This window comes from Leucoraja erinacea, chromosome 24 (genome assembly GCF_028641065.1).
Source record: "Leucoraja erinacea ecotype New England chromosome 24, Leri_hhj_1, whole genome shotgun sequence".
NCBI lineage: Eukaryota > Metazoa > Chordata > Chondrichthyes > Rajiformes > Rajidae > Leucoraja > Leucoraja erinaceus.
Window position 1 is genome coordinate 409,480 of NC_073400.1, and position 15,663 is coordinate 425,142.

Consider the following 15,663-nt stretch of genomic DNA (forward strand, 5'->3'; position numbering starts at 1 on the left):
CTCCAAGTTTGCGGATGCCACGAAGCTGGGGGGCAGTGTTAGCTGTGTGGAGGATGCTAGGAGGCTGCAAGGTGACTTGGATAGGCTGGGTGAGTGGGCAAATGCATGGCAGATGCAGTATAATGTGGATAAATGTGAGGTTATCCACTTTGGTGGCAAAAACAGGAAAGTAGACTATTATCTGAATGGTGGCCGATTAGGAAAGGGGGAGATGCAACAAGACCTGGGTGTCATGGTACACCAGTCATTAAAAGTAGGCATGCAGGTGCAGCAGGCAGTGAAGAAAGCGAATGGTATGTTAGCATCATAGCAAAAGGATTTGAGTATAGGAGCAGGGAGGTTCTACTGCAGTTGTACAGGGTCTTGGTGAGACCACACCTGGAGTATTGCGTACAGTATTGGTCTCCTAATCTGAGGAAAGACATTCTTGCCATAGAGGGAGTACAGAGAAGGTTCACCAGACTGATTCCTGGGCTGTCAGGACTTGCATATGAAGAAAGACTGGATAGACTCGGTTTGTACTCGCTAGAATTTAAAAGGTTGAAGGGGGATCTTATAGAAACTTACAAAATTCTTAAGGGGTTGGACAGGCTAGATGCAGGAAGATTGTTCCCTATGTTGGGGAAGTCCAGAACAAGGGGTCACAGTTTAAGGATAAGGGGGAATCTTTTAGGACCGAGATCAGGAAAACAATTTTCACGCAGAGAGTGGTGAATCTCTGGAATTCTCTACCACAGAAGGTAGTTGAGGCCAGTTCATTGGCTATATTTAAGAGGGAGTTAGATGTGGGCCTTGTGGCTAAAGGGATCAGGGGGTATGGAGAGAAGGCAGGTACGGGATACTGAGTTGGATGATCAGCCATGATCATATTGAATGGCGGTGCAGGCTCGAAGGGCCGAATGGCCTACTCCTGTACCTACTTTCTATGTTTCTATCTCCATTCTAAATGGCTTACCCCTTATTCTTAAACTGTGGCCCCTGGTTCTGGACTCTCCCAGCATCGGGAACATGTTTCCTGCCTCTAGCATGTTCAAACCCTTAATAATCCATGGGCTGCAGCCCCCCCACCCCCCACTTTTTTGGCTCGACATGTTTCAATGTCTCCGGCTTTGGACAAGGTACTGCTAAACTCTGAGCAACCTGGACGTGGGTGTTGGAGAGCCGGGGCGGAGGGAGTGGATGGAAGCAGAAACAGCGGCGGGGGCTGGCGAATGTTTGCCGGACTGGCGAGTTGCTCACTGCAGCTCCGGCCATGGAGTAGCCTCAGTGCAAGAGTCCCGGGCCGTCGGAAGCGTGGTGCCGCTGCCATGAGAGTCCCTGCGCCGAATTCGCCCTGGTGACCGGCATGGACCAGGCTGCAGCTCGGTGCATCCTGGAGGACAACCAGTGGCTGTGGAAGTAGGTACCAAGTGGGTAGAAGCGGTGGAAGATAGTGGTTTTCAAATGGGGGTGGTTGGAGAAGGCATCCTGCCTGCCTGCTAGATTTTCACTTACTGTAACAGCTGGAAAAATGTTCCCGATGTTGGGGGATTCCAGAACCAGGGGTCACAGTTTAAGAATAAGGGGTAGGTCATTTAGGACTGAGATGTGGACAAATTTTCTTCACCCAGAGAGTTGGGTATATGTGGAATTCTCTGCCACAGAAGGTAGTGGCGGTTAATTCACTGGATGTTTTTAGAGAGTTACATTTAGCTCTTGGGGATCGTGAAATCAAGGGATATGGGGGGTAAAAAAGTAGGAAAGCCATTATCATATTGAATGGCAGTGCTGGCCCGAAGGGCCAAATGGCCTATTCCTGCACCTATTTTCTATGTTTCTATGCTTGAGTATATGGCAATAAAACTCGACCACTTAATTTTGAAGCATTCATGCATGGTGGAGGTATAATGTAGTCGTATAGTGATACAGTGTGAAAACAGGCCCTTCGGCCAAACTTGCCTATACCCGCCAACATGTCCGAGCTGCACTAACTGCTTTTGGTCCATATCACCTTCAAACCTGTCCTATCCATGTATCAATCTAACTGTTTCTTAAATGTTGGGATAGTCCCTGCCTCAACCACCTCCTCTGCCAGCTTGTTCCATACATCCACCACTCTTTGTGTGGACAAAGTCACCCCTCAGATTGCTACGAAATTGTTTCCCCTTCACCTTAAATTTGTCCTCTGGTCCTCGACTCACCTGCTCTGGGCAAGAGACAGTGCATTGAAATGTATATTTCTAATGCATTTTAGATTTCTCGAAAATCTTACTTTAAAAAAAGTTACGTTTCCACAAACATATACCCCCTTTATTAATGGTTTGATGATTCTAAATTCAATTCAAAATGAAATATACGTCAAAAGGAGAACGCATACTTTCAAAATACTCAGATTTCTTGCACCGAGCTAAACATAATTTGTATGACTTTGCAAAATCAGGAAATGTTATGATTATTTCTTGTCCCTTTTTCCAACTACAAACAAAAAAAACCCACATGAAATTATAACACATTTTAAAGTTTTAAAATCAAAATTTCTGTACCGTGGAAGGCACAGGCGTCAATACGGGGGGGGAGGGGTGAGGGGATGGGGGGGAGGGGGGGAGGGGGGGAGGGGTGGGGGGGGGGGGGGAGGGGGGGGGGAGGGGATGGGGGATATATCCCCCCACTTTTTGAGGTGGGGATGGCCTGTATTATTATCCCCAGTTTTTGGAGGTCGAGTAATAACAAAAATAATAACCACCTGCTCCTATCTCTCATGTAGGCCCTACATTATCTTAAAAATACTTCAAACAAAAAACATTGAAATCATACTTCTACAATGCACTAAAACATGATTTTAATACATCAAATTTTAAAAAGTCCCAACTTTGGGACTTTCAAAAAGTCACACCCTCCTCCCACTCGGTCACTCCACTCCCTCGCCGGTTACCCCGCAAGGCTCAGCCCCCCCATTTTAAAAATCGCTCCTGTCATCTTTTATGTTTTATGTTTCAATAAGATACCCTCTCATCCTTTTAAATTCCAGAGTATACAAGCCGAGCCTCTCCATTCTATCAACATATGACAGTCCCGCGATCACGGTACTGGGCATCATGTTCGACACACACATTGTGGGCCAAAGTGCTTGTTCTTGCGTAATACTGTTCTATGTTATGGATACAATTAGTTCAAACTCAAGAACAATAGATAAGAGCAAACGGGAAGATACAGCATAGAGAATCTTATTCTCTTGCTCTTGAACACTTTTTATAATCCAGTCTGAAGAACTAAGGGTCTTGACACGAAACGTCACACATTTCTCCTCTCCAGAGATGCTGCGTGTCCTGCTGAGTCATTGGAGGGGGCATGGGGGGGGGGGGAATTAAAATCCAGGTTTGTATTGTTTGTCGGAGAAGGATTTCCTTGGATTGCTAGCTGATGAAGAAAAATCGATCGGACGTCCGTTCCAGGTTTTTTTTTAAATCGCTGGACAATTTAATCGCTGGATTAAAGTAAAAAGCGACTTCTAACGCCCTCGACGCCTTCAACGTCACAGATCGCAATATCAGGACAAAACAAAAGGTATGTCGTTTATTTCATATATAATCTTGCTTCTTGGGGTGGCTTTAGTCTAATCTTATGATGCGAAAATGTGGGCGGTCGAGGAAGGTTCTCTGGATGCTTTCAAGAGAGAGCTAGGTAGGGCTCTTAAAAGTAGCGGAGTCAGGGGATATGGGGAGAAGGCAGGAACGGGGTACTGCTTGGGAATGATCAACCACGATCACATTGAATGGCGGTGCTGGCTCGAAGGGCCAAATGGCCTACTCCTGCACCTATTGTCTATTGTCTAGTGTTATTTAGGCCCCATGTGAATCGGCCGTGTCTTGCCTGCCGATATGGGCTTAAAATTTATGGCAATGGCAACATTTCAATCGATTACATTCCAGAAACACCCACTCTCAAGATAATTAAAATCCTTTTTTTTTGGACAATCATGTTATAAGAGCATCTAAATCATCTATATTTTGTGTTATTGTCTATCCATGATCAATATTTTATACTAAATATTCACAACAGTTTTAGTCACATGCATTGTGCAAAAAATAATAATTTTTATTATATTGAGTGGATGTTTCTGGATTAATTTATGGGAATTAAACATTAAATTCCTTCCATTTGGCATATGAGTTCATGACAGTGAGATTTAAAAACCTTTTTATATTGTGAATTCTTGTGTGAATGGGATCAATATTTGGATACTTAGGCTATTTAAAAAATTTAGTCTTTTCTTAAGAAATGGATAGATGTTTAGATCTAGTAATTGAATTTAGATGAATTTAATTGATTTGATGAAACTGATGAATATGTATTTTTTTGTTGGGTATTTACTATTTGTTTTGCCGTTTCACTTCATAATTTCTACATTTTTTTCTCAAACTGCAAATAATAACTTGTTTCTGTTAATGCTGTTCAGTGTTTTTATTTCCTTTATATTTTAAACAGACGTCTCCGAAGAAGAAATGCAAAATTGTCAATCCAAATGCCCAGCAAAAGAGACTGATTTATACAGCATTCACAAAGAATATCCTAATTTGGACTACTTCGAATGTGATGATCTACAGGACATTCTTAATGGGAAAGTAGTGGGCAGAAAGGCATTTCATGCATGGTTTGAAGAGCAAAAACCAGTAGTTTACAATGCCAAAATTGAAAAGTTGAGGAAAAACAAGGTGTACAGAGTTGCTTATTGGTTACAATCTGAGGGGTATGATGATGCTACTGATTACTGATATGCCAATGTGCCAGCTAGCAACTGATCTTCTCCAGGCTTGGTCTATAGTTAGAAATTGTTATTTACCTATCAGTTACGGACTTATAGCATATAATACAATAATATTAAAGTTCCGATCTTGAGAATATCACATTTTTGAATTTTCAAGGCAGTCTGGGTGTTTATTACTATTTCCGTCACAACGGTCAATTTTGTAATTAGCTACAATCAGGTAACTAACTAATTATATGCTTTAATTTCAGGTCATCCAAGTAAGATGTTTTATATTACTGCGGACAGGAAGGCACTACAACGGGTGGTGAAAACCGCGCAGCACATCATCGGTGCCCCGCTCCCTGCCATGGATGCCCTCCACTGAAAACGGTGTCTGAGACGGGCTGGGAAGATCATCAAAGACCCCTCACACCCCAACCATGGACTGTTTGCCCTCCTCCCATCAGGGAGGCGGTACAGGAGCCTCAGGTCACGTACTAGTAGGATGAGGAACAGCTTCTACAATAATACAATCACATTGCTGAACTCGGAGTCCTGCCGATAGATTTCTCTGGTCCCTCCGTCCCCATTGTTTAATTAATTTGTATTTTTTGATTATTCTGTATCTTCTCTCTTTCTATTTTTTTTAAATTTCTTTATGCACAACTACTACGGACTGACGCAAAACTGCATTTCGTTGTACTCATACTTGTATTTGTGCGATGACATTAAAGTCGAATTGAATTGAATTGAATGTTTTATATTTGTTTCAGAATGCTTCAATCTATAATAACTGAAAATTTCATTCGGTTCTCTTAATTTTTAAGAAGGTTATGGGCTTTTGACTGTCCACGATCACAGCTTTTGTGTTGTCAATGGAAAAGCAATAGATGCTAATTTCCGAGTATGAAAATGGCCATCAAGGCCCTGTCCCACTTTCCCGAGTTACTCACTAATTTTCCCGCGATATCCCCTTGATTCAAACTCGGAGAATTACGGTAATAATCAGCCGTAGGTTCTCGGGGATATTTTTTTTACTCGTTGACATTTTTCAACATGCTGATAAAACGTCTTACCTGATGCCCCGAGTCCCTACGGCTGGCATTACGAGCTGCTACGAAATATCTACGGACGCTTACGGCCTCGCTACGACATTCTCCGAGTTTGAAGCAAGGGGAAAACTCGGGAGAATTCGTGAGTAACTCGGGAAAGTGGGACAGGGCCTTTACTTTTTTAATACTGAAGACATGAAAGTGAATTAGGTATCAAATTAAAGTTCTTTTTATGATTTATCTGATGGGATAAATTACAGGCTTGATTTTTTAAATCTCAAAACTTTGCAACATTCCTAGTTATTGATTATTTTTTATTTATTTTAGATTATCTGTGTGTGGTATTTAAAGGCCTGTTATGGTGCTACAAGTGGAGATTTGATAGTTCCGTTATCCATTGCCGTTCAACTCTCCTGACTCGTGTTTTGACGGAGGGCGGCAAGGGTTCGCCAGATCGATTCCCGGGATGGCTGTTTGTCGGGAGGTGATCTCAGTGCAAACTCATTGCAAGGTGTGTCACCGCCCAGACCCGCGGATCCCAGTCTCGGAGTGAGGGAGACACTAGATCAGACAGCGTCTGGGTCGTTGCAGCAGCAGCAACGCATGGAGCCCGGGCCCGGACACAGATGGGTGGGTGCGTGGGAGCCACGTGGCCTAGAGGCGGCGCTCGCTCCAAGCGGGGAGTGGGCGGGCTGTCTGACGTCACAGCAAGTGGGCGAAGGAAGGGACGCGGTGACGTCAGATCGCTGGCAGGGACTTCGGCGTCACATCACGTCACGCGCACGCACTGCGCGCGCAGTGCGATATGGCGGCCCCCGTCGCCGGGCGGTTGGCGGTTACCAGGGGCGGGCGGACGGACGGACGGCAGCCGGGGGAATCCGCACAACCCTGCAGGCAGGCAGGCCGATGGGTAACGGTGTGGCGGCAGAGCGGCGGCTCCGCAACCCGGGAAGCTTCGAGCGGCTGCACCGGCGCAGCAAAGGTGAGTGGTGCGGCTGGGTGAAGTGACGCCGGCCGGGGGGCGAGGGGGCGGGGGGCGAGGAGGGGGAGGGGGGGAGGAGGGGAGGGGGGGAGGGGGAGGGGGAGGGGGAGGGGGAGGGGGAGGGGGGCAGGGATGGTCAAGTTGGAGGAAGGTGCAGCATGTTGGAGGCGGCTCTGGACGCGTCCCTTGAGGCGGGCGTTGCCAGGTGATACCCACGGAGGTGGGGCCAGCACTCCCAAGAAGCGCATTTTACTCAATATTTCACCTTCTGCAATTACTCATGTATCTAGGTGTCTTATGCTGGGCTTGATGCTTATGGGGAGCGGTGCATGAAATGGCTAGTCAGCAGCGGGTCAAGCTTGGGAATGCCATTTAACAGGGACGAGGCTTGATACTATCAGTCAAGTTGGTTGACTTTATATTCCCAAATGAAGCTGACGGGGTGCGGTGTGACAGACAGATCGCATGTGCAGGAAGGAGCTGCTTGATGCTGGTTTACGCCAAAAATAGAAACAAAACGCTGAAGAACTCAACGGTACAGGCAGCATCACTGGAGAGAGGAATAGGTGACGTTTTGGGTCGAGACCCTTCTACAGAGTCAGTGGAGAGGGAAACTAGAGATATGGAAGGGTATGAAAAGCATATATGGTGTGAAAAAGGACCGATCAATGCAGACAATGGTCAAGTAAATGTTCAGTGTTGGCTGAAGGGAAGGTAATAACGAAGCATACAAACTTAATGAATGAATGAATACGTTTATTGTCATTGCACAATACTGTGCAACGAAATTCCATTGCATCTCCTCCGGTTAAAAAATACAAACACGACAACCATTGACACAGATGTACATTTATTAGTAAAAATAATAAATAAGTATTTTAAAAGAATTTTAAAAGAATGTTGCATTTCTTGGAATTACATTTTGCTTCCCCAGTGTTCTCTGTTGGAATTAAGCTCTTTTATCGCACATGGGTAGAAACTATTTTTTAGTCTTCAGAGACCTGAATCGCCTCCCAGAGGGTAGCAGAGTGAAAAGGTGGATGGCAGGGTGGGATGTGTCCTGCTTGATGTTTGTGGCCCGGCGCAAGCATCGGGCCCTGTATATATCATCCAATGAGGGCAGTTGAGCGTTTGTAATGATCTGTGCAGTTTTTATAACTCTCTGCAGCGCCCTCCTCTCAGCCACAGTGCAGCTAGCAAACCACACCAGGAGAGGATACTTTCCACGGCGCATTGGTAGAAGGACAGCAGCAGTGGCTGTGAGACGTTTGCTCTCCGCAGAGACCTCAGGAAATACAGCCGCTGCTGTGACTTCTTCACGAGAGTGACTGTGTTCATTTGCCATTTGAGGTCCTGGGAGATGTTTATTCCCAGGAACTTAAAGCCAGTGACTCCCTCCACCATGTCTCCTTTGATGTATAATGGAGCAGGTTCCTCTCTCCTCTTCCTCCTGAAGTCAACGACCAGTTCTTTTGTCTTTGATGGGTTGAGTACCAGGTTGTTTTTGGTACACCAGTCAGTCAGGTTTTTGGACTTCATCTCTGTAGGCAGACTCGTTGTTGTTTATCAGTCCCACCACAGTCGTGTCGTCCACAAACTTGATGATCCTGTTTGTACTGTGTGTTGGTGTACAGTCGTAAGTGTATATTGTATACAAGATGGGACTCAGCACACAACCTTGTGGCGCTCCTCTGCTGAGCGTCAGGACTGGGGAGTAATTGGACCCTATCCTGACAGTCTGTGGGCGGTCTGTTAAAAAGTCCTTAATCCATCCGCATGTGTTATAGCATTATACCGGAATCCACACCTTGAACAGCGGATACAGTAGATGAGGTTGAAGGAGGTGCGTGAGCCTCTGCCTAATTTGAAAGGACTGTCGGGATCCTCGGACAGAGTCGAGGCAGGAAGTATAGGGCTGGGTGTTGTATCTCCTGCAGTTGCAGGGGAAAGTGGTTTGGGTGGGAAGGGATGAGTTAACCAGAGAGTTGTGGAGGCAATGGTCCCTGCAGAAAGAGGTAGAGATGTGGCTATTGGTGGGATCTTGTTGGAGGCGGCGAAAATGTCAGAGGCGACGGCTGATGGGGTAAACGCTGAGGACAAGGGGGAGTCTGTCCCTGTTGCGACTTTGGGCAGGGCGAGTAAGAGTGGAACTGTGGGATATCGAGGAGACCCTTGTGAGGGCCTCGTTCTTTGATGTCCTGGTATGGAACACCTCATTGTTTGATTGAATACTTTATTGGCACATGTGACTAGTCACAGTAAAAATTGTTTGCATGCCCAAAGTATGCCATAAAGGACACTTACAAAGTTACATATCCTCCCCAATGTGCCAGGTCCCTCTTTATGTTCACCCCTCTCTTTCACGGTGGTCCCCCCATGCCGAGTTGTCCATTGTTCTTCCCCCTCCCTCACGGCAGTCCCCCCACGTCGGGTCCTCCTTTCTTCCTTCCCTCACTTCCGTGTGTTCCCTCGTCCGTCGGTCGACGCCATCATCGACTGCCATCCGACCTCTCCACTAACGTTGCTGGGTCCTCTCCAGATACCTATGTAGCGCCGACCCAAGCCCCAGCCGCGAGCTCCGCAGACCCAGGCACCGATCGCCGTTGGATTCGTCGACCAGCGAGGCTCCACCTTCGACCCCGAGGCTCCAACCCACGAGACAACATCTCGGGCGCAGGTGTAGCATAGACGGAGGAATTAGGAGTCGGAGATGGAGTCTTTGCAGGAGACAGGGTGGGAAGAAGTGTAGTCTAGGCAGCTGTGTAAATGTCAGTCAATAGCTCTGCATGGCTGCAGAAGGTAGCACCAATGCAATCATCAATATAGTGAAGATAGAGTTTGGGGATAGGACAGATAGGAGGCAGACTCGGCATCTCCTGTTAATAAGACGGGTAGAGCTGTTGTGTTGGGCTGGACACATGACTGTCAATTATTTATAATGGGGCATGTTTTGTAGACCAGCATCTGCAGTTTTGCAGCATCTTGCATCCATTAAGTATTACAGGTTCCATTGTTCCTGTCATTAGATTGATTCCCAGTCTGATTCTGGTCCCATCATTCCCACCGTTATTCCGACAGTTTCCATTGCTCCCACCATTATTCTGATTGACAGGTCACATTGTTCCTGCCATTAGATTGATTGACCCAATTGATTGTTTTGCCCCTGTCCCACTTAGGAAACCTGAACGGAAACCTCTGGAGACTTTGCGCCCCACCCAAGGTTTCCGTGTGGTTCCCGGAGGTTGCAGGTGGTTGCCGGAGGTTGCAGGTAGTGGAAGCAGGTAGGGAGACTGACAAAAACCTCCGGGAACCGCACGGAAACCTTGGGTGGGGCGCAAAGTCTCCAGAGGTTTCCGTTCAGGTTTCCTAAGTGGGACAGGGGCACATCTGTGGTTGGAAAGTTACTAGCGTGTATTCTGAGGGATAAGATGCATTTAGATGGACAAGGGCTGACTACGGGTAGTTAACATGGATTTGCATGTGGGAGATGGACACAAAAAGCTGGAGTAACTCAGCGGGACAGGCAGCATCTATGGAGAGAAGGAATGTGTGACATTTTGGGCCGAGACTTTTCTTCAGGCTGGTATATGCATGTGGGAAATCGTGGCTCACGAATCTGATTGAGTTTTTTGAAGATGTAACCAAAAAAGTAAACAAACAAGCTGTTGACATGTATGGATTTCAGCAATGCATTTGACAAAGTTCTGCATGGTTCAAGGTGAGCTAGCTCACTGAATAGAAGATTGGATTCATGGAAGGAAGCAGAGGGTAATGGTGGAATGGTGTTTTTCAGACAGGAGGTCTGCAAGGTCAGAAGGTCATAAGTGATACGAGCCGAATTAGGCCATTCGCCCCATCAGACTACTACGCCATTCAATCATGGCTGAACTGTCCCTCCCTCCTAACCCCATTCTCCTGCCTGCTCCTCATAACCCCTGACACCCGCACTAGTATGTAACTGGTGTGTATATGTAACCAATGGTGTGCCTCAGGGCTGGGTGCTGGGCCCATTGCTGTTTGTCATTTATTTCAATTATTTGGATGAGAACGTTTAAAGCATGATTAGTAAGTTTGCAGATGTCAGTAAAGTGAGTGGTATTGCAGATAGCGAAGATGGTTATCAAAATCTGTAGCAGGATCTTGATCGGTTGGGTAAGTGGGTTTAGGAATGGACAATGGATTTTAATGCAGACAAGTGCGAGGTATTTAATTTTGTGAAGTCAAACCTGGGCAGGACCTATACAGTGAATGGCAGGGCTCTGGGGAGTTGTAGAACAAAACGATATAGGAATGCAGGTACATAGTTCCTTTAAAGTGGCGGCACAAGTAGTTGGTTAAGAATTCATTCAACATATTGATCATCATCAGTCAGAGTACTGTATAGAAATTAGAAGTTGTTACAGTTGTACAAGACAATGGCGAGGCCTCTTCTGCAGTATGTGTTCAATTGTGGTCACCCTGTTAAGCTGGAAAGGGTACAGAAAAGATTTATGAAGATGTTGCTTGGACGTAAAGGCCTCAGCTATAGGGAGAGGTCAAGTAAGCTGGGACTTTATTCCTTGGAGTGCAAAACGATGAGGGGTAATCCCATAGAGGTGTATAAGATCATGACAGGAATAGATTGGGTAAATGCAGTCTTTTAGCCAGAGTAGCAGAATCGAGAACCAGGAACATAGGTTTATGGAGAATGATTTAATAGGATTCTGAAGGGCAACTTTTTTTTTAACAAAACATGATAAGTATATGAAATGAGGTGCCAGAGGATGTAGTTGGCAGTTAATATTACAATGTTTATGAAGCATATGGACAGGTATATGGATAATTTAGGTGTAGAGGGATATGAGCCAAATGCAGGCAGGTGGAACTAGTGTAGATGGTGCATGTTGGGTGGTGCGAGCAAGAGGCACCGAAAGGCCCGTACTACACTGGCTATACTTTATATAGTCATACAGTTTCTATATAAAGCATTTGGATGAGAACGGCAGGATTAGTAAGTTTGAAGACAACATGAAAATTGGTGGAGTCGTAGAAACCAAAGAAGATCATCTGAGGATATAACGAAAAATGATCAGTTGGGAAGCTTGGCAGACCGATGGTAGACGGAAATTAATCCATACACTTTGGGAGATCAAATACTGGTTGGGTGCATAGAGTAAATGCCAGGGACCTTTGGAGCGTTTACGTATTGAGAGATCTTGGGGGCGCAAGTAATAATTTGCACACTTATTCCGTTCAGTGAAAACACCAAAAAGAATACTTTAAAAGTCCTTTATTTCACCTTGGTGACCATGCTTCTGTGTCCTGCTCTGGGAAGCTCTCTAGCTCCAGCACAATCACGGAGAAACAAGTGCGCAAACAAAGGAATTAGCATATATATATATGGTTAATACAGTGGGAGGTAACTAACAAAGGATGGTAATTCTAGACCAATTACTACAGTATCACATGGTGACATAGGTGGGGACAATCTTTCCACCCAATTACAAACATACACAACATAATACATAAACAGTGGCTGAATGGGAGACGCCAGAGAGTAATGGTCATTTGGAAGAGTGGGCTGAAAGATGGCAGATGGAGTTTAATGCTGATAAGTGTGAGGTGCTACATCTTGGCAGGACAAATCAAAATAGGACTACATGGTAAATGGTAGCGAATTGAGGAATGCAGTTGAACAGAGGGATCTAGGAATAACTGTGCATTGTTCCCTGAAGGTGGAATCTCATGTAGATAGGGTGGTAAAAAAACCTTTGGTGTGCTGGCCTTTATAAATCAGAGCATTGAGTATAGAAGTTGGGATGTAATGTTAAAATTGTACAAGGCATTGGTGAGGCCAATTCTGGAGTATGGTGTACAATTTTGGTCGCCTAATTGTAGGATGGATGTCAACAAAATTGAGAGAGTACGGAGGAGATTTACTAGAATGTTGCCTGGGTTTCAGCAACTAAGTTACAGAGAAAGGTTGAACAAGTTAGGTCTTTATTCTTTGGAGCACAGATGGTTAAGGGAGGACTTGATAGAGGTCTTTAAAAGGGGAGGGGGGGGGGGGGGGGGGGGGGTGGCAATCAATGCGATGTGGATAGGGAGATCAGTGCAGGATGAATAGATGGGGGGGGGGGTAGATGGGGAGGGGAGCACAAGGGATGTCAGTGAGGACTGAATAGAGGTGGGAATGGGGATCAGTGGAGAGGAGGGATCCCAGGATAAGGGGGGGGGAGAGAGAGAGGTGGGGACAAAGGTGGGTCAGCACTCATCGAACAGGGACGGTATCATCGCCCCGCTGCCTTGGCCGTCCCTGTCCACCTCCAAGTGCTGCTGCCAAAGGGGGGGGCAGTTGGGAATCTCCTCGCTACCGCCTCCCCTCCTCCTCCACCAGCCAACAGAAGGTGCGGGGCCGAGCGGTGCAGCTGCTTCAGACGGCGGAAGGTATAGTCATTAGCAGATTGGCAAGCAGCGACCACTATCAGGGCGGGCGGGCAGGCTGGAGGAGAAGTCGCTATCGCTGCCGCTGCTGTGAGGGGCCCGTCATTCGCTCCGAACCTCCGTCACCCCACACCCCGTATCTTTGCTCCACACTATGTTGTCACCGCCGACACGAAACGTCATGTTCCTTTTCTCCAGAGATGCTGCCTGACCCACTGAGTTACTCCAGTTTTTCGCATCTATCTTCGGGATAAACCAGTATCTGCAGTGCTGGTCGGTCGGTCGTAGAGTGGCCTTCCTAATGCTGGTGCCTATATCAGAGAACTTTTTAAACTTTCAAAGGCTTCTTGAGCTTCCTCAGGCAATTGAAACTCGCCCTCCATACTAGTGTATGTCGTCAGCTTTTTAGTGTCCAGAGCAATGTTGGGTATCGACTGTCGGCAATAGTTTACCATGCCGAGCCACTGTCTGATTTGCTTTGCATCTTGTGGTGCAGGGAATTCACAGACCGGCTTTTCCCCAGACCCTGCTCTGTTGCTGATAGTACAGGTGCACAACCTTTTATCCGACAGCCTTGGGACCAGACACTTTTCGTAATTCAGAATTTGTTGGTCTTCGGAATGGATTTTTTTTAGCGTAGATTTTAATGGCTGGCTCAGTGGTAGAGTGCTCGGCTCATATCCGCAAGGTCGCGAGTTTGCGCCTTGATCCCGGCAGTTACTCGGTCGCGAGTTTGAGTCTTCAATGTCGTTTTTTTATGCAGAATAAATGTTTGTATGAAATGCAGTGTAGGAGAGGTGTACTGACTGTGTGGGCAGAACTTTGGAAGTGATTGCCCACCAGTCTAAAACACCGCTGTGTCTCCCTGTCCCTGGGATAGCAGGGGGCGATCAAACAGCACAATACCCCCCTCCCCCTCCAACTCCAGAGGAATCCGCTCCCCGATGGGCCGCTACGGCGACAAGTGGCAGTTTGCCCACAGCCCGAGCTGCGCCACCCCAAGAACACCTTGCACACCATCCGCTTCTGCCCCTACGTGTTCCTCTGGAGTTGGGGCTGGGCTGGAGATGCTGCTGGCTGTGGGTCTCTGGGATCTCCGTGCTTGCAGTCGGCCTGGGGGTCGCTGTCCCGTTGGTCCTGACGTCTCCGGCCACCCCCCTGGACTGGAGCTGAGACTGGGAACTGTACCGCCCTTGCCCCCTCCCTCTGCAACTGCAAACAACCCCACTCTCCTGCAAGGGCGGTACAGTTCCCGGAGGATAGCAGGTGGCCGGAGACGTCAGGACCAACAGGAACCCGCTCCCCGATGGGGCCCTACGACGCCCCGAGCTGCGCCCCGTCATCCGCAACCCAGGTTCCTCTGTAGTTGGAGCGGGGCTGGGCTGCTGCAGGCTGTGGGTCTCTGGGTTCTCCGTGCTTGCGGTGGGCCTGGTGGTCGACGTCCAATTGGTCCTGACGTCTCCGGTGACTGCACTAGCCTGCTGGCTGCCATCGCCGACGTGAAGACAGTGCAAAGCCCCCGCGCCGGTGCGATGAGCGGGGAGCTGGAGAGGGGAGGGATGGGGTCACACACATGGCCGGGAAGCAGAGGGGGTGGGGGTGAAACTGAAGGGAGCGACAATCTGCTGCTGCCTGCACGCTGAGTTAGAAAGTTCCCACGCAAGACTCACGATGCACTGTGTATCGTGTCTACCGTGGGAACTTTTTAACAGCGGGCAGGCAGCAGCATATTGTCAATTATTAACCCTCCCACGCAATATACTCTCACCTTCTCTTTTATGGATGGGGATTTAGTTCCCCTTTCTTCGAGGACCGACCGGAGGTTCCGCTGTCACCTCTGCGGGCCGCCCTCGGTGAACGTCCTGTCTCCCTGTCCCTGGAATAGTAGGGGGCGATCAAACAGCACATACCCAACTCCAGAGGAATCCGCTCCCCGATGGGCCGCTACGGCGACAAGTGGCAGTGCGCCCACAGCCCGAGCTGCGCCACCCCAAGAACAAGACGTACCCCTTGCACACCATCAGCTTCTGCCCAGCGTGTTCCTCTGGAGTTGGAACGGGGCTGGGCTGGAGTTGCTGATCTGGGATCTCCGTGCTTGCAGTGGGCCTGGGGGTCGATGTTCCGTTGGTCCTGACGTCTCTGGTGACTGGCACTGTGCTGCTAGCATCACGACGTGAAGACAGTACAAAGCCCCCGCGCCGGTGCAATGAGCGGGGAGCTGGAGAGGGGAGGGAAGGGGTCACACACATGGCCGGGAAGCAGAGGGGTGTAGGTGGGGTGAAACTGAAGGGAGCGACAATCTACTGCCTGCACGCTGGGTTAAAAGGTTCCCACCCAAGACTCACGATACACTGTGTATCGTGAGTCTACCGTGGGAACTTTTTTAACTCAGCTGGCAGGTAGCAGCATATTGTCAATTATTAACCCTCCCGCGCAATATACCCTCACCTTCTCTTTTATGAATGGGGATTTAGTTCCCC

The 15,663-nt window shown here is 47.8% G+C and overlaps 1 protein-coding gene across 3 annotated transcripts in view; it reads left to right on the top strand.

The window, feature by feature from the left end:
- Window positions 1-6,581: 6,581 nt before the first annotated feature.
- The window catches only part of LOC129708546 (mitochondrial import receptor subunit TOM40B-like), a 98,866-nt gene continuing 89,784 nt past the window's right edge, over window positions 6,582-15,663 (top strand). For 2 of the 3 annotated variants that reach the window (XM_055654349.1, XM_055654348.1), the window contains exon 1: window positions 6,582-6,760. In XM_055654349.1, the coding sequence (XP_055510324.1) occupies window positions 6,584-6,760 (177 nt within the window). In that variant the 5' untranslated portion in view covers window positions 6,582-6,583. The remainder of the gene's footprint in view (window positions 6,761-15,663) is intronic. The other variant, XM_055654350.1, reaches the window with a different exon arrangement.